The sequence below is a fragment of the Vanessa atalanta genome, chromosome 14, assembly GCF_905147765.1.
Source record: "Vanessa atalanta chromosome 14, ilVanAtal1.2, whole genome shotgun sequence".
NCBI lineage: Eukaryota > Metazoa > Arthropoda > Insecta > Lepidoptera > Nymphalidae > Vanessa > Vanessa atalanta.
The window spans coordinates 4,356,476-4,380,767 of NC_061884.1; the positions used below are offsets into that span (position 1 = coordinate 4,356,476).

The 24,292-nt window shown below is 30.6% G+C and overlaps 3 protein-coding genes across 3 annotated transcripts; all 3 read left to right on the forward strand.

Annotated features, from left to right (window-relative positions):
- The first annotated feature begins 3,369 nt into the window (after window positions 1-3,369).
- Window positions 3,370-12,695, forward strand: LOC125068772 (putative uncharacterized protein DDB_G0282133). Its single transcript, XM_047678075.1, has 3 exons — window positions 3,370-3,390; window positions 9,400-11,267; window positions 11,337-12,695. Exons 1-3 carry the CDS (start codon window positions 3,370-3,372, stop codon window positions 12,664-12,666), a joined length of 3,219 nt encoding a protein of 1,072 aa, XP_047534031.1. The 3' UTR covers window positions 12,667-12,695.
- A 3,029-nt stretch (window positions 12,696-15,724) lies between these two features.
- LOC125068981 (chorion protein S38-like) lies at window positions 15,725-17,106 on the forward strand. The gene is made up of 3 exons (XM_047678386.1): window positions 15,725-15,736; window positions 15,810-16,018; window positions 16,223-17,106. Exons 1-3 carry the CDS (start codon window positions 15,725-15,727, stop codon window positions 17,019-17,021), a joined length of 1,020 nt encoding a protein of 339 aa, XP_047534342.1. The 3' UTR covers window positions 17,022-17,106.
- Window positions 17,107-21,428: 4,322 nt separating this feature from the next.
- LOC125068982 (uncharacterized transmembrane protein DDB_G0289901-like) lies at window positions 21,429-22,673 on the forward strand. The gene is made up of 2 exons (XM_047678387.1): window positions 21,429-21,470; window positions 21,558-22,673. Exons 1-2 carry the CDS (start codon window positions 21,459-21,461, stop codon window positions 22,671-22,673), a joined length of 1,128 nt encoding a protein of 375 aa, XP_047534343.1. The 5' UTR covers window positions 21,429-21,458.
- Window positions 22,674-24,292: the final 1,619 nt, after the last annotated feature.

Genomic DNA, 24,292 nt, shown 5'->3' on the forward strand with positions numbered 1-24,292 from the left:
TGAAATACGACGAGTAAATATAGTTTAAATATTTATAATATTAATAAATAGTATTCAATTTAATGACATTGATAAAATTATGTATTATTAAAAAACATTATCGCTTTATGAAGAATACTTCATTAATACTTCAAAGAATTAATAGTTAATGTATTGAACATTATTTATCCTGATAATCCAAATAAAGAAATTATGGCAATACATATAGTTCCTGTTGTTAGACATCCTGTATTGGTTATGTAATTGATTAATTTATTTCAATTCCTATAGTTTTTTAACTACATACAAGCTTAGCGAACGTCGACCGCCTGTTATTTTTATATAGCATCTCTACACGAATGATTCGAAAATATTTTTTTATCTGAATTCGAAATCATTACTGATTGCTCGCATTTGTATGTGAATGTCAATACATCTCACACAAATCCATTCAACCAGTAAAGTTTTATTAGGTGTAATCGTTAATGCATTACTCGGTATTAGTTTAAACGACGAGCAATTACAGGAAAACTGGAAGGATCTTAGACCCGGTGAAAATATCTTTAATATGAGGTTTACGTTTCCTACCATACGGTAGCATATACCCTAACATACATATGCCTATAAATCTTCATACGAAGATCTATAGGCGTAGGTATATGCTATTGGCTATCTTTCTCGGACCGGATTATCTTTATAGTTTTACCCTTACAAACTTGCATATTGATTGATAAAGGCAAGATTTTTTAACGTCCCGAACGTTGAAAAATCTTGCCTTTTTCAAGTTCGGAAATTTTCAAGTCGCTTTCGGAATATAATTGAGGTAAAGAAATAAATATAAATCAAATATATTGAAGTCTTGTTTGATCAAAGCGACCGTGTGTCACATATATTTTGTAACAGGCTACCGGAATAACACGTGTCTCAACTTTTCCTATTCCTGCTCGGTCTGGTACGGAGCCGGTATTGAAGAAAATGCGGAAGGGAACAGCGAGAGAGAAAACAGCCCTACCCAGTACTTGAATTTTTATGTGTCATGTTGCTATTTATATAAAACTTACGATTGGACTATTCACACTTCGAATAAATTTATTACAACATTTTTTTTTTTTTTTAATAATGCAGGCAATAATGAAAATATATATTATGGAAATTAATTTAATATATGGTATTATTATTCGTATAAGGTTACTTAAAGTTAACTGTCAATACAGCGGTTAACCGCTGCCGAGAGATTTGAAAGCCGCAAGTTCAACACTGGATCCTTAGGATATCATTGTTCCAAATCATATCACACGCTTTACGCTTTATTAGATGGATAATTAGAAATATTAGTAAATTGTATGAGGGATTTTAGGTATTATTCTTTTAGTTATGAATAACAGAAAATGACTATAAACATTATTACGTGTCTTCATTCTATATATATTATAATATTTTTGTGATGTCTATATTTATCATAATAAATTATATACATCACATTTAAAAAAAAAAACAAATGCATGTGCACTTATCAAGCCGTAATGACAAGCTATACTAGGTGACAGGTAAAACTTTGGGTTCCGATAAATGAGGCTTTTATAAAAGAGAAGAAAAGTGATTTCCAGGACATTTAATTCAATGTTCAAAACTTTCAAGACGATACTTATCTAAATTTGTTCTGCGGTAGAGTTAATAATGTTAGGTATAATACGTTACAATAAAAATTTAGTATTTTCATGTGCCTTATTTGTGTTTAGAAGGCCAAAACCAATTTGCCGTAGACATTTTCCCAGAATATCAACCGAATCTGTTTTAGAGTAGAAAATAGCTCTATTTTCATTTAAAAACACCATATATTAATAGCAATGATTTATAAAAAAAACTATGTTTTCGAGAAAGTCTACAAAAAAAAAAGAAACAATTCACATGGCAGGAATAATACAGCCCAAAATACATATGAGTTGGCTCGTCACGTGTCAACGTTTTATTTGTTTTATGTTATCTGTCAAGTTAATTAAAGCAATGTATCAGAGCCTGTGTACTTGTAAGACCTTTGCCAGCTATGTTCAGAACGTTATCTTTATTGTAGCATATTTGCAATCTCATTTATTTAACAAGCGCCTATCGGGCAAGCTTAGAAAGCACGCTATTTTCTGTGCCTATTCATTTATTAGAAAGACGCCCAAGGAATATCTAAAACCATCAAACTCATAAACAAGGGGCAGGTGTGTTCCTCCTAAGGCGTTAGTATTGTTGAAATAATAGCGCTGTAATAACAGTTTTCGTTTTTTGAAGCAATTTAACTAAAGCGCTTTTAAGCGCTATAAAGCGTCTCTGATCGTATGATTAAGTTAATCGTAAGTTTGAACTAGGAAGTGATCGTTAATCAATTTGATTTTGATCACTGTTATTGGACTGCCTGTAGCCGTTGGCTATTATTACTGATAATGAAGTTTGACAATGTTCCTAAGTGTAATGGCGACATTATATATCTGGAAAATGTTTTACGAGAGTTTGTGGTGTGTGTCTTATATTACGTTTTCTTCGTTAATATTTTCTCTTATAATATTACTTAGAATGTCTCGAGATATTGAAACAACGTATAAAAATAGTAAAATTAATTGATTTTTATACGTAAAATATTACTAAATAAGTATAATTAATATAATGATTATATAAGTTGCGTAAGCATGCAGTCGAGTAAGTTGCTTGAATGATAACTTTCTTCACTTATTCAATTGTCTTTATAAAGTTATAACAAGACATAAATTGATACTAATTTATAGATATAGAAATACTGAAAGCGTTGAAGAGGAGAAGGGTATGCTGGACGTTTGCTAGACATTGCCGATAAATTAGGTCAGTGTTTCTAAAACTTTGCATGTTTCCATATTATATAACAGAAACTGATTATGGGAACAGTATAACAGCTAGGAAATTTGGTCAAATATTACAAAAAATAATAATACACTAAATAACGTTTGATATTAAATTATGTCAAATAAAGGTTTGTTTGAAAATAACAATGCTTATTATCAACATTCTAAATATTAAAACATTTTACACCGGAATAAATAAAAATAATCTATAGTAATTATAATTTCTAAACTTTGAGTAGCTGTTGTCGATGCGCTTGTGTGCAGTCACTTGCATTTATCTTTATGCACCCACCGTTGCACACAAACGCATTACCACGCTCCGCTACCCCTGTATATAAACCTCAGATTACCTATCCTTGAACTTCATTTCACCACTGCTAAGGCAACATAACAAACCCTTGACAATTTAAAACTACATCACGGCAATTTAAGTGCAAGGATTTTAGTGTATGTGTAAAATGTTGTGATTATATCATTTAAAATAAAAACTGTGCTTGTTGGTGCTCTTAAATTAAATCAAGCGTTCAAAATGAAGACTAAAATGCAAACGGTTAGTAACTGAACTTTTGTTTTATCAATTTATTTTAAGCGTAGTCAATATACCAATTAATTTATAGACTTTAATATGTTTTTAATTGATGGTGTTGCCATAACTCATGATGACAAATCGATACTATTTGTAATAAATAAAATGTAAAAAAAAAAAATAATTTTAAAATAATTTTATTTTTAGCAAGAAATTTATGCGATGGAGTTAAAAGTCGCACTTGATTATATTATATGTTATTAATAATACATGACGTGTTTATTAAATTTCTAGCGCTAGTTATGTAATATTGAATTCAATTTGAAAATGTAAATTAATAAGATATATTGTGACAACGATTAATGTTGGATAGTATATATAGCTTTTATATATATTTACTGATATTTATAAACGCTAGGATAACAAATTGAAATGTATTTAATTAATAATATTAATAGGATTGTTCTGAAAATTACTCTTCAATGTACATCATACGTAAGTTCGTTATTTAGAAAGCGTTACATATTAAATATAATAATTGTATATAATATAAAATATGTATTAAAAGATTTACAATTTAAAAATAATTACAGTATATGACCGCTTGGAATTGTAGTTATAATGTTAGGACCATTATTCTATGAAACTAATGTAAAAAACAAATTCGTTACCATTAAATCTCTAATACTTAATAATAAAGCAATTTCTTTCCTTTTTATCTCAAGAAACAATTCTGTATTTTAATGACTATAGTGCTTGAATATCAATGTAGAACAATACTTCGGAAAATATATCGAGACGTAGAGTGCGAAAAAGTAGTGACGTCGTTGTAATGCATAAATTGTAAATTCAATAAAATATATAAAAACTTTTTGGACAATTTAAATAAAAATAATAATAATTCAAAACGTTTCTCAACATTCAGTAAAAATTAAACAGGGAAGTAGATATCATACTAATCTCAGAAAGCTGTTTAAAGGTAATTGTATTAATTAGCGAGTTTATTTTATCTAAATCGGGGCGGGAAGTAAAGAACAATAGTCGGATATTAAAGTGGACATCACTATCAAGTTATTCCATCTGATTATTATGTAAAATGACAGTGTTTTCTTCGGAAGTATGAACTAGTATAACTGTAAGTGTGTAGTAGTAATTGAATGAGTATCACACATATTGTATCAATAACTGTCCTATTGACTTAGTGGTTAGCTTATTATGCTGCAAAATTAACGTCAAAATCAAAATATACTTTATTCAAGTATGCTTTTACAAGCACTTTTGAATCGTCATTTAGCAAACTATATTAAGTAAAGCTACCACTGGATCGGAATGTAGACTCTACCGAGAAGAACCGGCAAGAAACTAGGTAGTTACTCTTTTTAAACATCTAATAAAAATAAATATGTCAGTTAAATACAATCAGTATTCAGTATCAGATAAGTAGTGCCTGGGTCGAACCAATAAAAATTGTCAAGTCATTGGAGTGAGAACCGAGATGGCCCAGTGGTTAGAACGCGTGCATCTTAACCGATGTTTTCAGGTTCAAACCCAGACAAGCACCACTGAATTTTCATGTGCTGAATTTGTGGTGGTGAATCTTCATCGTGAGGAAACCTGCATGTGTCTAATTTCAACGAAATTTTGCCACATGTGTATTCCACCAACCCGCATTAGAGGAGCGTGGTGGAATATGCTCCAAAAACCTTTTCCCCAAAAGGAGGGGACGCCTTAGCCCAGCAGTGGGAAATTTACTGGTTGTTAATGTAAGTCATTGGAGTGACCAACCGAGTTAAGTTATTATATAAGGAACTTTCCAATTGATTTCCCTAATTATTTTTGTTTCAATAAATCAATTTATTAATAATATTATATAAAACATCATGATAAATGTATATTTTTGGAAAATTTCCGTTGGATACTGGTAGTGTTAAATTGTTTCAACAATCTATAATTTAGTTCGATAGTAAAGTCAAATTACGTCACGACTTGTATCTTTATCAATGATTGGAAAATAGATAATGTATACTTATTTGCAATGTAAAGGAACAAGTCGACACTAATGATATACACAAAGCTGTTTCGGAAGTATCACTGGAGATAAGTGATAACAGTACATTCAATTGACGTTAATATGTAAATAGGCTTAAGTTTATCAGTCTTATAATGTACTTAAACTTGATTTTCTATAAGTTATGTCTTTACAATATCATACATTAGAAATTATATTATATTATTCGTATTAAAATATAGGTAAAAAAAAAACCTACGTAACAATTTTCCGAGTTTTTAACAATTTTAGCAATTTTCTAATAACTCCTGATTTTTTGTGTGTATTCGAGTGGCTACCTGGCTGGTTAGAATTAGACCCGGTAGGTGTCGCTGTGTCAAGCAAAAAAAAATATTATTTCAACCAGTCGATACAATATCCAATGGGTCCGTTAGTATTAAGGGTCAATTAATTAAGGCTCAATTAAATTATACACTGTAACATAGTTTATTATTATTTTCTTTAAAGTATTTTACCATTTATAAAAATCTTGATATCCACGTGGAAAATTGATGCACTTACTTTCACTAGAATACGAGTTTCCATTATGTAACTTACCAAATTAGGTATAATGACTTGTCCCGATTAGGGACAACGCTATAAATCTTAGTTTTTATATAACAGTGCATTGTTCTCAGATGTCTCTACTAAAACTAGTTTTTATTTTTTATTTTATTTTAAGTGAACACAATACAGACTCAGCTTATGTCATTATATGAAACACTTTTAGTTGGCTTTTAGTATTTTTTCTAGTTATAACTTGAACATTTAAATTGTACATGATAAATATAAAACAATTGAAGTAATAAAAATGATAGAAAATGTTGAAAATGAAAAAGTTATAATTAAATATCGATATTAACATATCTATACTTTAAGCTATTATTGTACTAAAATAGTGCATTTTTTCCTTATAGTTTGTAGATATTTTATTATTATTTAAAATTAAAAGATTCAATTTCAAATTTTCCACATTATGTTAGTCTCGACATGATTCTATGCCAGTGTCATAACTTTCTTAAGAAATAAAGATTCATATCATGTCATGGATTTTAAACTAGATACTATATATTATGCAATACATAATATATTTTCCATCCCATAGATCGTTAGTTTGTAACGTTGTTATTCATATTTGCGTAAGAGCTTATAAATGGTGGAATTTTTTTAATAGCTTATGATTAGTAAGCTGGCTTAGTGCTTTGTGTTTCAATGAACAAATTAAAAAAAAATATATACAAGTAAATCGTTAAGCGCTCAGTATTATTCGGGGACAAAGTTGTAAAAATGTAGGCTAAAATTCTTTATACATTCATTCCATTAACTCAATATCGGAAATATGAAAAGTAATTAGCTGTCATTTTTTATACATCGAAAAATAGTAGGCTCAAATTAGATCCTTGTGCAATTCCCGTGATGAGTCCTGAATGATTTTTTCATTGATATATTATCACTATTAATAATATTAGCCCATTAGTACATATCAATATGTATATATATATATATAAATATTTCCCTAATCATATGTGTAACTGCGTGATTTCATTAGTGCACAAATGACTACTTTGATTGGAAATGATTTAATAGAATAGTTCTATAGTAAAATATAAACATCACACATAAAAACAGAAGAACAGAAGTATTTTATATTTATTTGTGTTTACGTTAATCATTGATTTAAATTGTACAAAATATTCTAAGAGTAATATTTCCGATTTCATTTATCAAATTATTAAATCTATAATATAATAGTGAGAGGCGAGCATCTCCTTCTTTAAAAACTTATAAACGTTGTCATTTTAAAAATTTCATATATCGAATAACGTTCCGTAAGTATAAATTCAATAAATACTTTTTAATATTTGAACAGACTAATTCTAAATAAGATGAATGTTGAATACGATTTTATTTGTAATTTCTAACCGATCTCTACTAAAATTCTACCAAACCAATATGCAAACTTATACCAGAATATGCAACGAATATTATAAAATAAGGTAGCTTCGCTCCGCATTTTCAGTCGCACAAGTTAAGACTATATAGAGGTGACAAGCGTGAATTTTATATTCTCGTAAAATATAAATTATTATAAGTTTAAATTGTATACGCTTTCCCGGTCGTGACCAGTTCTGCCAGCAAAGGCTAGAGAAACTCTTCCACATAGTGTATCTATCAGATTCACTCGTCGCAACGCCCTTTGACTCCGGACATTGTTTATCCTTCAATAGGCTAGCGGATTTAACCTTTGTACTTTCTATGGGAAATATATTGTGGGATGTATCGAATGAAAGGAAAACATTTACGTCGATTATTCGATTCGATTACCGAGTATAGTTACTGTTAATATTCTCACTGTTAATATTATTTATGATGTTCTGTTTCTACATTAATTTATTAAGTATTTGAATCATGTATTTATAGCTTTCAAATAAATACTCTAAGACCTCGTTACTGTAATCAGTTATTATTTATTAATATAACAGAGTAGTAGTAGTAGAGTAGTGAGGGCCAATTTTTATATTGAAGTTTGTTGTCTTATATTTTAATTTTTACATATTTTTGGAAAAGGGTAGTTTACATATATTGATTTAAACATGTTCTATATGTTAACTTTACTTCTATGTTTCATGAGCTCAATTTATTCAAACACATCTATCATTTGATGACGAAACAATAAATTGTCAGTATCGAGTTAACTTGATGAAGGCAGTCCATGTCTTGGGTCCTTCACCAAATCAACTATTGGAACTCTTCATTATCAATGATACACTCCTATTGAGTCTCAATCTTTCTGTTTCATGAGTCATGTGTATTACACAGATAAAATCCATGATACTTGGTGTAAAACTAATTTGAGTATTTATTATAAATGAAAAAAGCATCCCGTGGTCCACGAAAACATTTCTCAAAACAATTACTTGTTATTTATCCCGCGTTTGAGCTTAATCGAGCAACAGCATGCATTAATATTAAATTTCTCTTAACAATATTTTTAAGATTAGCATATTTGTCAAGACACTTATTTATACCAAGATTTTCTTCCCGGATGAACGGAAAAAAATATTATATAAAAAAAAACCGTTTTATCTCTAAATTAATCATTCATAACGTAATAGACTTACTAAGAGCAACATATTATTTGAAATTTATATGTTTAATCACGCATAAACGAGCGTGATTTATAATATGAGAAATTTATTTAATATTATGACATAACTTTCACATTAAAACACGAATCGAAGTAATGAAGAAGATATACAACAATGTTCGTAGAGAAGACTACACACACATAATATATTCTTCGTACAGAGACGCCCATAGATCTTCGGTAATTCTCACGATGTCTTCAGCCATCGATAACGTTACTTTAAAGGAAGTATTTATTATTCTATACTAGCCGTGCGATTCTCGAAGGTTATCGTTTGCCCTTTCGCTTTCTTCATGAACACCGTAACTAATGGGCGCTTAAGGAAATATGTTGATTTTCAGTAGTTTCACCTGATGTATGTTGCCTTGATAATGATCTTTTCATTAACGTTAAATCATTTAATATATTTATAGTTTTACTTTATAAGTAACATAAGTGATATTGATTATGTTTAAAAAGTTGAAAGTTTAAATGATTTCGTTTATTTATTTATTATTTTGGTATTAGATACATATGCATGTATTTAATAAGTTAGTAGGATTTATACAGGTATTTTACTTAAAGAACAGTATTGTATATTGTTCGTCATCTTTTAACTATTCTTGATGATTGTTACTTTTGTGATGTAAACTTATTTGCGCCTAATTGTACTTTCCTTTATTATTTTATTAGTATTACTATTTAAATAAATAAATATTTTTTTATTTTTAGTCTAACTTAGTAGTAGGTGGTTAGTAGGACCATCAATAATGTTTTGTACCTAAGTTATTAAATTGTTATCAATGAGTATTATTTTTTAATAATACCTGTCTTTGATTTTTTTTTATATCTGTTTCAGATATGGCTACTAGTCACCATTTTGATTATCAATAAAGTTTGCTGTCAAGATGGATTCAGTGACCAAGATTTTTATCGGCTTCAACAATACTCTAATAATGATGCTCAGACTGAAACTGTCACCGGTTATAATACTAATATTATGCAAAGAGAACAACACAATCAACCAATGACTTCTGTTGGTGTACAATACTTAAGCGACGAGAACAATGGTGATTATAACCGAGGAGATCGTAGTAAAGGTAGAAAAGTTTACAGGATAAAAAATCCATTTCAACAACAACAGGAGGAAGATACGCCATCTCAAGATAGCAACACCCAAGACAGTGAAACTGGAGCTAGTAACCAGTATACGGCTATGCAATATTCTCTACCACCTGAAGATTTCTTGCAACGAATGCACGCGGAAAGTCCATATAATCAGCAACAACAGTTAAGTACTCCAGTTTCAGCGTCACCCTATTCAGCTACCCCACAACCGCAGTATCAATATTCGACAATTCAACCTTCGAATTATGATATAAATCAACAATCTAACCAGATATCGTCTCTCGAACCTAAAGCATATACCCCAGTTTATCAATCGAATATAAATTCATTTCAGTACAGTAACCCGAATTTATATAGTTTGGATAATGCACATAGTACACCCATTCCACCTTACATGTCTACCCCATTACCAAATACTCAGTATTTAGGGACTCCTGTAAATACCTATGTATCAAGTTCTTCTCCGATTTACCTATCTAGCCCTCAAAATATGCAACAGTATATATCTTCTCCTAACACAAATACTCAATCAGGAGTTTTGGATTACAATAATAACAGAGTAACTACTATAGGTAGCAACTATGAAACCAATAATGATATAAATAAAAGGAGACAAATTGATCATTATGACAATTCCGCCAATGGAGTAAGGTATCCCACAAATATTCAAAATCAATATCAAAATCAAAATGATTATACACCATCAACAGTCGCACCTACTATATCGACTTATTCCGAATCGTGGCAAAATTCTATGAACACCGGCTATAACGCATTATCTAAATCAGAAAATGAGTATCTGCAAACACAATATCAAAATTTCAGATACAATAATAACCAGAAAGACAGACAAGAAACAAACTCAGAAGGATCTAATAGTGATACACATCGTATCGGCAGTATGCCCTCGGCCAATAATGTATATTTAAATTATATTCAACCTGATTATCAATTTTATAGTAACATTAAAAGTCAAAGTAGGGATTCTGAACCAGAGACAAGTAAATCAGAAGTTTATTCACATGGTGACTATGGATGGAAATTGTCTGATAAAAAATCATATGAGCCAGAGATATCTACTAAAAATAATTATTTTAAATATCAAATACATAGTGTGCAACCGGATTCCGGCGCGGTAAGCCAAGTGAGTTTCCAAATGGACTCTAGCAAACCTTATAATTATGAACCAAATGCTAAGGCTGTAACGGAAAATAAATTAGAATCAGAAGATTTTGCTAGAGCAGCTGCAAAAGCACACGAAAAGTACAAACAACAACTAGAAGCTGGTAAATATATATCAAATTCTCAATATAACAACAATGGTTTAAGCAATTCGTTTGGTGTCAATTCGTATTACAATAATGATAACATAAAACAAAATAACAAATTGTATAATTCTAATGTTTATGGAAATTCACAATCAGAATCCGTTACGTCATCACCATTTTATTACATAAATTCTAGGGACACTTTAGACAGTAGAACGAAACAACCTTTTGATCACGATAAAGCTTTAAAAAATATCGTTTCTATTGACATGTCCAACGTTGTTCAAAATTCAGATTCATCTGTAAAGACTGATACTGATACAAGTAACAGATTTAATTTTTATGGACACAATAAAGATGCCGATGAACAAAACTTTAAACAGTATTCAAGGCCGGGTGATTCATTTTACGGAGATAAAAACAATATTTATACGATTAAATCAAAACCAGATGATTATATAAGTTTGGATAAACTTAAACAATTAGAATATGGAAAGCATCAATTGGCCGAATCGTTTTATAACCTTGGGTCAGGTAATAAACGTTTTGTAGACGAAGCGACACAAAACTTTGCAAAGCAGATATCAAACAATCAAGAAAATGCTCAATCATCAGGAAATATTAATCAACAAGGATTACAGCACTCGCAAATATCATCCGATATTGCCAATATATTAAAATTTAATGACATACCGTACCGCTTAACACAAAGCTTAAATTCTAACTCGCAATATCTTCGTAGCAACAACTTTGATCAAAGTAATATTCCATCACCTTTGCCTGTACGAATCAATCAAAATGTGGATAATCATCACATAGATGTTACAGCAGAAATTCTTAGTAAATTGATGTCAAATAATAAACCAACTAACTTTAAAATTAACAGACCTGATACTGATTCGCAGTCTGGTAATTTAATATCAACAATAAATGGTTTTAAAGTTGCTAATCCATTTAACGTTGATCTCAAATTAGTTGCAGATATGTTAAAAGGAAAAACGGCCGTTGATGATAGTCAGATGACATCATTTCGCGAAATGAATAAGCCTTTACCTATGAAACTGGATATTTCGCAATTACAGGAACTTCTTCAGCTCAAAAACAATCATAACGCTATTGCCCTTAATAATGGTCTTAATTCATTTAGTAATTCCTTTTTTGACGTTTATAATAGTGGGCGACCTCCTTACCAAGGTGTCAAATATTCACGAAGCGAAGAAGAACCAGAAAACATTCCAATAGCAGACTCTTCGAATAATCACCCAATAGGAGCAGTTATAGAACAAGACGATGTAGTTGCTGGAGAAATAATATCTGATGGTTCTGAATCGGCAGAGGATAGTAATTCATCGAATTCAGACGACGATAGACCAAAAAATGCCCTAATTAGCTCTGGTCATAGAGGTTCAGGAGACAGACATAGGCAGATGAGTACATACTCTAGTCGTTATTCCTATAAACGGAAATATCCTAAGTCAGAATTTGAGGAACCGTACCCACTTCTTAAGCCCCCTCCTCCTCACTCTTCACGCCATCGCCAAGTACAGAAAGTGGAAAAAAGCCGACGACGAAGAGTGATAAAACCTAAAATGCTAAGAGTTTTTAAAACTGAACCTTTATATGAAGCTGGTACTTCTATAGAAGATGATATAAAGACGACACATTTAAAACATGTGCATGTCATGGCAGAGGATAAATCAGATACATTAAATGAAGAAGAGACAGTCTAATTCTTTATTTATATTATAAGATTTTCTAAAAAACTATCGACTTTGTCTGTATTTCTATTGTCTTTAATATGAATATTCTAACTCATATTTACGTTTTACTAAAATAATGATTAGGACTTGAAGTTTTGTACCAAATTTCAGTAAACATGAATTGAAAGAAATGTTTTATAATAAATAGTAGTGCAAATCTATAAAATGTTTTTATAAAGTTATCACTGTTATATAATTGCATTTTTTTTTTACTTAAACAAAAAAATGTAAAGCATTTTAATATACATATTGTTAATTTAAATAGCTATTTGGTGCTACAAATATAATATTAGCAATTCATAATGGCATTTATTGTTTATCGACGCGGTTTTTTAATGTAAATAAGTAGAACGTAAGTTTAGGTATAATAAATTTATTAAAAAAAAATGAATGTTAATTTTACCATAATGTAAATAAATATTTAAAATGATTAATGTATAAAATATATTTTAATTGTTATTGTGATGAATTAAATTGTTATACGTTAATTTTATATTAAGTCGTTATTAATATTAAAAATATGAAATCACTATAAGCTATTTTATTATAATTTAATCAATCTAAACAACAATTAATCATACTTCAAAATATCAGTCTTAGTAGAATAATTAATTCAATTAATACACATATACTTTCCCATATATCACGCAAGATATTAATCGTTAGCTAATAGCTGCGCTCGCGCAGGCTGAAAAACATGACAGCACGACGTTCATCATTTTCTCTTGTATATATTTCTTAGATTTCACTTAATTCTAATGGTCAATTATAAAGATTAATACTCCTAAGATCATTGTTACGTCATTTGAACGTAACAAATATTTTGTGATGACAATATTTAAAATTAACTATATATTATCGAGATTTAAGTATAAAAGCTACAAGCATTCAATAGGTATGTTTTGATGATTATTTTATTTATATATAGCGCTAGCTAGAGTTTAGAGCAATGTTAGAGTAATATCAACGGATTTTTTTTACTTAATACACTAAACATCAGGTCCCACAACCCGTGTGCTTGTAATTACCACTTGATCACTTCTCACTAAATCGAAAGACAGTAATATAAATAAATAGCGATATAAGAAGGGGTACTAGTAATGTATAAAAGTATAAATATACTTTATTACTTTATTATTGGTATTAAAGGGTTGTTTGCACTGAAGTAAAACCGTGATTCATATATTTTGTAATACTTGTTACTGTTTACTCAATCACATCTTAGAGTATATCAACATGCTATGTATCGTCTCGCTTTCTTAATGCATGTACTACAGTTGAATGCGTTAACCACTTAAGATATTTGCTTTTGTTTAGACAGATAATTTATGAATCTGTCTGAAAACTATATATTAAGACGTTGTGAAAAGTGAATCAGTATCTTAGAAAATTTTGAACAAGTATAAATTAATTCAATTACGTACTACGCACTAGCCTCGCTGTGCTAGTGGATCTAGGGACAATAAATTTAGGATATGAGTTCCTAACACAACGAAGGACAGTACAGAGGGACGATTATTAAAAATGTATCCCCCCTGGGGAGATATTGGGTTAGAAATCGTTGTTAGTAAATATGTTTATGATTACTTAAAATAGTGAAATTAGAGATAAAATTATCTACTATTTTTTAAAATAAAATAATAGTACATAATTTTTTCTCCAATTCGTTTAATTTTTTTCAGACTTCTGAAGAACTTCAAAAAGTAATTAACTAAAAAATAAGTTATGACTGATTTATGCAGTATATTAATAGGAGATATCATGCATTGAGTTGAAAATATAAGAAACATGTGTATACGTGTGTATAAGCTTAGTTTTTAAATAGTTTTAAAATTTTAATTTACTGGCTTTGTGCGCGTCTGGGTAGTTACCACCCATTCAACATTTATTCTACTTCACTACTGCGTTGCGGTTAAAACGGTGAGTGAGCCACTGTAATTACAGGCACAAGATACATCGGACAGAGATGCGATATATAATCATAAAAATATATATGTATATACGTTCTAACAAAAAAAATCACCAAAAAAGAAAAGAAAAAAGAATATAACAGAAAAAATATGAGATTTGTTAAACAATGATTCGTGTCCTAAATAGGCGTACCATTCAGCTTCCAACTTGGTTAATATTTATACATTAAATAAATAATAATAGTATTAGGAGAAGGCTTGGAGCATATTCCGCTACGCTACTATTTATTTCACCTAAAGTAAAAAAAAATACTAGCGATGAACTCAATAATATTAAACCTATACTGTATCTCTATTCTTAAATATCCTTCAAAAAATAAAGCATTATCCTACGTAGAAAAAAGAAAAATATCATCGAGTTAAACATATGACTGAAATATATGAAACTGTTTAAAAAATAATTGTCACATTTATAGTCATATCACTGGTACTTGAGTGTCCACGTGTATGTTAATTAGAAACGGTAAAAAATACAGAAAGCAAAAGTAAGTTAAGAGCTTTGACTTCATTACGGTTAAGTTATATAACTCATAATACCAATCATTTAATTAGAAAAAGGTGTGTCATGCGGGAATTGATGTGGAATGTTGTGCGTGCCGGTAAAAAACTTAAAAACTCGTTATGCATAATAATTTCTTTTCTTAATAACAGTTTCAAAATAAGTAGGAAATATTCTTCGTAAAAATCATATTAAAGTTATTTTACGGCCTTTTTATCATTTAAATCACATTATTATATTTATTTACATAAATCGCACGCGCTTTCGTCATCGTGTTAAATGATTAAGCAATCGATATGATATTGATGCGCCTATGCTTTTTTTTTGGGGCACACGTTAAGTAACCGGTAATAGAATTAATTCAGATAATATTATGTCCGTTAGAAAAGGAAAGACGATCATAACCTGTTCTTTGCACTCGATTTCTATCATTTTAAAACACGAAATATACGACACAACTATATAAATATAGATGGAAATAGCCGAAACTACGCAAACAAGCCCAGCTTGTTGTGGAATACACAACTTTATTAGAGTGGCCAGCTTTTAGCTAAACAATATGGCTACCCTTGTGAGTTAATGCTTATGACGAAGTTATATTTTATTTTAATACAGATATTTCATTTTTATTTTTATTTTTACAGACGAAATTGACAGCCTTAGCTATCCTTTTAAATAGCTGCTACGCAGGTTTTTTACATGGACACAATCATCAAGAAGATCATAGCAATGGTTACCCAGCGGCACCACTTTCCAGCTTATTCTCAGCATCTTCTTCAAATGCCTTAGCATCGTCAAGTTTCTCTCCCAGTTCATTTCCAGTTGGATCTCTACCATCTGCTACTTATTCTGGTGACAGTCATATAGGAAGTGGTCACTCGAACGTATTTGGACATGAAGAAAGTGGTCACTCAAACGGATTTGGACATGTAGAAAGTGGTCACTCGAGTGGATTCGGACATGTAGAAAGTGGTCACTCGAATGGATTTGGACATGTAGAAAGTGGTCACTCGAGTGGATTCGGACACGTAGAAAGTGGTCACTCAAGTGGATTAAATGCTGGCCTTATCGGTAGTGGTCATTCCAATGGATATGATTCTGGTGTTATTGGAAGTGGATTCAGTACTGGTCTTGGTGGAAGTGGCCAATTAAGTGGATTTGGTGGGGCTAATAGTGGTTTCGGTACAGCGGGACTCACTGATGTTTCTGTTGGAAGCAATGCATTTGGATCAGGATTACCTGGCGCAAGTTTTTCCGCGCCAGTTGGTGCTGGAGCTGCTCTTCCTGGTTCAGCAATTTTTGGAAATGATGCACCTCCTGCAGGACCAAAAGCTCCAGTTATCACTGAAATTCATGGCCTTGCTAACAATAATGGTGCTCCTACAAAATACCGTGTTCGTGATGAAACTTACCAAGTATTTCGTGACGTAACACACAGAGTTCCCCAACCAGTTCCCGTACCGGTTCCTCAAACTGTTCAAATTCCTGTTCCACAGCCTTACCCTGTTCAGGTCCCTGTTGTAAGAAACATCCCCGTTCCCGTTGTCAAGATTCAGCACGTGAAAGTCGACAGACCCGTACCTTACCCCGTAGAAAAAATTGTAAAAGTGCCAGTTGAGAAAGTTGTTCATGTGCCAGTCGACCACCCTGTGCCAGTTGAGAAAATCGTCGAAGTGCCCGTTGTAAAACTTGTCAAAGTTCCAGTCCATGTCGTGAAGAATTACCCAGTACCCTTGTTCAAGACTGTTCACCATAAGGCCCACTCCAGCCACGGTCAAAGCTATGGCCATGGTTACGGCCATGGTCACGGTCACGGCCATGGTCACGGCCACGGACATGGATTGTCCCTGTGGTAAACCAATGGTTAGAATGAATATTAAATACAAATGTACATATCTCATTCGCAATGCAACCTAGTATGGTTTATTTGTAAATATACGTCACGTCGTTAGCTCATCGAGAGGCTGCAATGTAGGGTGATAACTAAGTCATTAATTTAGGTAAATGAACTGTGGGTTAAATTTTTCACGTTTTGTAAATAGTAATATAGGTTTTATTACTTTATTAAAACAATAATCCAAAGATTCTCAACTTTTATTTATCCCTTATAATACTTTACAATATCTGTAGATACATATTTGTAGAATTGTCAATTATTAACTTAACTATTTTGGTTAATATATTGTAAATATATATATTTATTCGATATTTCAATATTTTTTTACATTATCGTAAATAAATAAATCTGTAATAGCAAAATAAAGTACAACAAAAACTTTTCTTATATTCGATTTGAATTGTTTTGCCATGATTTTGATGTTTTCTTGAAAAGTTATAAAAAAAAAATACTGTAAGATTAAATAACGCCTCTGACTTCCAGCTGGCAGCAGCTGTGTAGATTTGTGAAAATACATCTCAAAAATCAAAATCAAAATATACTTTATTCAAGTAGGCTTTCACAAGCACTTTTGAATAGTCATTTAACAAATTATATTAAGTAAAGCTACCACCGGTTCGGAATGTAGATTCTACCGAGAAGAACCGGCAAGAAACTCAGTAGTTATTCTTTTTCAACATCTAAAAATACACTCATGTTAGATAAATACAATTGTTATATATCCTGCCTGGAAGTCAACAAGCATTAACTCCACACTTTTTTATCATCTATATAATCTTGTATCGAATAATTTGCCTTCTTTACCAATGTATTTTTTAGAAATTATTTGAATTTATGAAACGGCAAAGTTAAAAATATTGCTATTTTTCATACAAAACAAGCCGAATCAGTGTGGTTGTTCGTATTTATATTGTTTTTTTTTTAAACCGATACAAATCATGAAAATTTAGGGCTACTTAGTTCAACATTTCATTATAAAAATAGTAGTTAAAATAATTATTTTTAAATAAAATTTAAAATAAATTTGTGTTTGATATTATTTTTATTCACCACCATTCATACATATTTATTCATATACTTTTTGAAGTGATGGGTGAACATTATTCATTATTCAGAAATATTTAGCTTAACTAGGGGATCAAATAAACTGTCATAATAATAAGAGCTTAAACTTCTTTGATTTGCAAACAAAGAGAGAGAATCGGAACAATAATTTAATTTTTTTTTAATTTAAATCTTATTCATACAAAATATCTTTATAGTACAAATTTTATTACACACATGTGCAATTGAATTGCTGCTCCACATATTATGTACTTTTGGTCGTATGTTATATATTTTTTATAAAACCTTACGAAGTTTGACTGAGATACTGTTAAAACTATGTTAGCATTGACTTCTGTAATAGATCTTAGATATCTATAGAAATCTTTCTAACACAATAGTAGTTTTACAAAATATTATTGTCAGCTACATATCCTTTTATAAATAAATAACATGATTATTATTATTTTCACCGATATCACTATTTAGAAAACACATTCTTGAATTATTTGTAAGCTGACCATTCAAAAGTGCTGATATTCTCAAACCGTGGAACTCGTATGTATTAGTTTTATTTTTAATTTATACTGTAATTTTTTGGCTGAAAAAACTCTTGGATTAATACTGAAATTGGTACCACTCGTCTAGTATTATATGTATATCTTATGACATATTACTTTGGGATATTAAATCTGTTCTCATTTTGCAAAAAAGAGCTGTTTGGTCTTTTCATAATCTTAAAAGATTATGAGAATAGAGATGTTTTTACCAAATAGGAATACTTTACAGTTGCTTCAAAATATATTTACAACAATGTCATGTGTTATCACAGTTACATTTGATTACTTTCATAGAAAGTTTCCTTCTTAGGACAAAGTATTCATTTCTATAATAAAATTTAGATATTATAAAATTCGTAATTCATAAATTCAAATAGTTTGTTAAAAACATTAATATGCATATTAGTCTATTTAACACAAGATTACGGGCAGGATATAAACTATGTATGTATTTAAGTGACTTAACTTTGTATTTCAAGTGTTGTAAAAGAGTACCTACTGAGTTTCTTGCCGGTTCTTCTCGGTAGAATATACATTCCAAACCAGTGGTAGCTTTACGTTAAATACAGTACTAATGACGTTTAAAAAGTGCTTGTAAAAGCCTAAGAATGAAGTATATTTTGATTATGAAATGCCTTATTTTGCTTTGTTTACTGTATACTGTAAATATTTACAATTAAGGCCTCCACCCCTCTGACGGAGAGACAACAAAAAAGAGACTGGCGGTTTGATACACATGCGACAGCTTTTCATCCACAATATAAAATCTGCTGAGCACAGGATATCAACACATGGAATAATTCTCGCCATCTTTGAATCAATAATTTCCGGTTAAAATTCCTGTGATCTAACTACTTGGCAATCTCAGCTAATGTTTATACATTAAATAAATAAAAATAATAGATTGTATTGAAATCTTAACATTTAAGAAATGTTACCAAAAACAAATTGTTAAAGTTGTTAAAACAAGAAAAAAAAGTGTCAGTTGACGACACATAATAAATGGTATAAAAGACATATCATTAAATAAAAAATGCTGTATAGTATTATATCATATTTATCGATTATATAATTTAAGTATTTAGAGCAATTCATTTTAATCAATTAAACCAAAAAACTGTGTAATTGACTTCCTGTGTAAATTTATTTAAGATATAATATTTTAATTTTTTTAAGAATCTATGTACCTACTACTATTTTTTTATGTAAACTGTTTTGAAATTCATAAGTATAAAGGTCTAAGAAAATGAGAATCTTACTAAAATATAACTAAACATTAAGTGAAATTTAGACATTCAATGAAGAAATCAGATGGACGGATGCAGACGAAGGTCAAGTTACCCCTTAAGCAGAACTTCTGATTTGGATAACTATAAATTAAGTTTTGCAAGAGTATGCATAACGTTTGAATAATATTTGCCTTTTTTTATTTATTTATATTATAAAAAAAAAACGATATGATTATATGCATGCATGAAGTGCATTTTAAAATAAGAAAGGCTTATTTAACAAGAAAATACATTTATAAAATTGAATATACAGTTTAAAAATGCTACTAGAAATATAATACGTATTTCTCAAATAGTATATTTTTTCTTAAGCGAATAAAATTTTGAGAATTTAATAAATATTTAACAAAATAAATATTTCATGCTATTTACTCCATTTATAAATTAATAACCGTGAAAAGTTTAATTTTGTACCAAATGTTTTCTATTGAATATTATTTTTTTACGAATAAAATGCCTTCAATTAAAAAGTTAGCAACTGTTTATTGTCTTAAGTACTTTGTCAATTCACAGTTAATTCTAGTTTTTCTCTAAATTCTGTGTGTTAATTCTACACGCATTATGTAGGGTATGTTGAGATGGTCGTGATCTATTATCTATGAAATACTTAAAACTGGTTGAACTGGCTTTATTATTATGACACACTTTCATAGGACTGCTATATAAAAATATAATCGCGTTACAATTATGTAACGGTGACACAGAATTTCCCCGGAAACTCCTCCAAATATCGGTTGAACGATATTTTATTAGTTATAATTATTTATAAATTCTCATATGCCAGGTGAAATTATGCGTAGATTCGAAACCGGTTTTAACAAATTCTACTCATGTTATGTAACAAAGGTATGAAGGACGGAAATCGTTTACATCACGAAAGATGCCATCAAACAAATCAATTAAAAATGTAATTCGATCGATATAGGTTAAATGTTAATTTTATAGCCTATTGCTGAAATTTGACCAAATATTTATAATTTATGTAATCTTACTAGAATGCGTCATAATAAAGGGCAAAGTTAAAAGTTTTTTATTTGGTAGAATTTGAATTCCGAACCGGTACCGGTATCGGTACCTTTTAATTACATACATTCATGTAAAATTACAATTCAAAAGTGCTTGTAAAAAATCAGTTGATTGAAAACTGTTTGGGTTTGATTTGATTATGGGGGAATAACTTTTAATAATGATATTTATTTCAATGACAAAATAATATTTAAATATAGCATTTAAGATACATGTTTTCTTCAGGCCGAAACCTTATTTATACAAATGAAATGATATAATATACATATTTTTATTTCTAAAAAATAAAGATAACATAAAATGCGATAACACATGCGTTCGACTAATTTATTCATAGGCGTTGTACCAAAATGGCGACGTCTATGATCAGTATAAATATGTGGTTACGTTACGGTATCAAATCACAAACTTTCCGAACTCGGGACAAACAACAACAACAACCTTTTTTGGCTGGCTTTAAGCGTTTAGCTAATAGCCATGGCGTTTGTTGTAAGTAAAGCATATTATTTCATAATTAAATATGTAACATAACGTAACTAAACACGTTTTGTAAAACTTTGTGTTTCATTGTTTCAGGTCAAGACAGTTTTCCTGTCAGCGCTAGTGTACAGTGCAGCAGCTGGTATATTGACTGGTCAACACGATCATGATTCCTATGTAGATTCGGCACTTAGTGCGCCCTCTGCATCTTATGGTGCACCCTCGAATTCTTATGGGCCACCTAATTTATCAGGGTCAGGAAATTCAGGCTTCAGTGCGCACACATCAAACAATGGCGGAGTTTTGCATGAACAACATGTGAGTGGTCACAATGTGGACAGTACTTCTTCATTCGGCAGCAGTGGACCTACTTTATCCAGTGGATCATCTTCATTTAACAGCGCTGATTTTACCAACAGTGGCTCATTTTCAAGCGGTAATGCAGGTGGAAGCAGTTCCGCTTTAAGCGGCGATATTGGAAGCACTGGCTCCTTTGGTGGAGATTTAGGCGGCTCTGCTTTTAATGGAGCATCAGGCTTGGATAATACTGGAGCAAGTTACAATGATGCAGGATTGAGTGGTCCTTCTTTTTCTGGTTCGGCTACTGATGGAGGATCTCCCGGTCTTAACAATGCGCTCCTCCCTGAAGCCAATTTTGGAGATTCAGGCCTATCAGGCGGAGATCTTGTCGGCGTTGGAGGTGGACTAAATGGTGGTAGACTTACTGTATCTGGAGCACCGAGAGTTATTGGAACTTCGGTTTCAGTTGGCCGCCCTATAGCTCAGGCTTCAAGATATGAATTGCAATCTGTGGTGCAAAATATCATCCGTCGCATTCCAGTTGAAGTAACACGCCATATACAAGTTTCTGTACCCCAACCCGTCCCAGTTCCAGTGCGTAAAGAAGTTAAAGTCCCCGTTCCACAACCCTACCCCGTTCATGTAGATGTCGTCAAACATGTACCTTATCCCGTATACAAAACAAAACATGTTGAGGTAGATCGGCCAGTACCCGTTGAAGTTGTTAAACATGTACCATTCGAAGTTATTAAAAAGGTTCACGTACCTGTCGAGAGACCTGTGGAAGTAATAAAGAAAGTCCATGTACCAGTTGAGAAACATGTCGAGGTCCCAGTAGCAGTTTGGAAACCTTATCCAATCCACATCATCAAACACGTCACCCATTACAAAAAGAAGAGCTGTTGCTGGTGAAATAAGTCATGATCGTGCCAAATAGTCAAATATAGTTGTAAATACTTTAGTCATTAGATGTACATATGTATAATAGGTAAAATAAATTCTATACTTTTAACTTTTTCTTTTATTTATATCTTACAACTAGCTGGAATGACATTCGTGTTTTACTTGTGTTAAACTTGTATTAAATTTTTAATATTAGAAGATTCTAAAACTTTAAGGAATGTAAAAAACTAAGTTATTTTCAAATAACATAGAAACACTTCAATATTATGTAATTGTATACATATAATAATTATGTAACATCAGATTAACATAAACATATAATAAATAAACACAATAAATGTGCTTATTTTCCATATTATCCTCCTACATAATAGTAAAATTTTCACAATATTAATGGTGATGCTTTCTCAGATTTACTAATCGCTAATATAATATTATCATTAAATCAAAAGAATTATGACAGGATTATATAGTTTTTTTGTTATATAAAAAAGTAAAGAGTCGTTGAATACTAGAGGTAAAAGGAAGGAACTTATAAGGAATTTTCCACTATATAGTCAACTTTTGTATACTTCTGATTCTTATTAAAGTATCGTTGGTTTAGTAGCTGGAAGTTCTAAGTTCGAATCTCATATCGGCTTCTGGTTGAGTAAACTCAAAGAGGATATTTACCTGCTAGTACTTTTATCTAATATACGAAACCTGTGTTGACTCCCTTTCTTTTGTCTTCATTTTGAATACTGCTTTTATTTAATTTTATTCAGATGATAGTTGTATGAGGAACCAGTCAAAATGGAGTCTATGCATACTGAAATCAAACAAAAACAATAAAATATTGTTTTTGTTTGATTTCAATTTTAAGGATTAAATACCTTTTATTGCCAAAAACCACTACTAATGAAAACTTTAAACCTAATGCATGATATACTTATCTAGATATTGTAAGTAAACATAGATAATATTTATGGCTACTTTCTATAATTGGTATTCTTATTTTTTTTTATTAAATTTGAATAACTTTTTTTAATAGTACGTAAACGCGTGTTGCTTAGACAAATATGTTAAGGAATACAGGCAGATGGCAAGGTATTCTTAGTATAATTTTAAGAACAGTATTTTGTATGTTCTCAAGGTTTAAGAGGCGAATATATATATATATACGTCGATGAGCTCGCTCGATTGGGTGATAGTGTTGTAATAAACATGTCGCGCAGAAATTTACTCACAACCCTTGTATTTGGGTTGGAAAGTGTCACTAATCCGTTTAGCACACCATCTCGACCTCCACCGTTGGATTAGACGACATTGGAAATAGTCCGTACCGATTACGTAAAAAAGAGTCTAAGCTTTATACTATTATTATTTTTATGCAAAAATAAGCCGAAGTTTTGTACTATTATTGTGTAAATAAAATATATCTAAAGTTCCAGGCAATAACCGGTAACTATGTATTATAATGATGGTGACTCGTCGTACAATCGCCTACAATAAAATTTATCAGTGTTATGTAGAAATGTCTCACCCACAGAAACTGTAATGCTATTCAGATTTTAAAGAGAAATCCTTTTATATTATGCATATTATTTATTAACTCACGCTATTATGTCACATATACTAAGTATATCTTT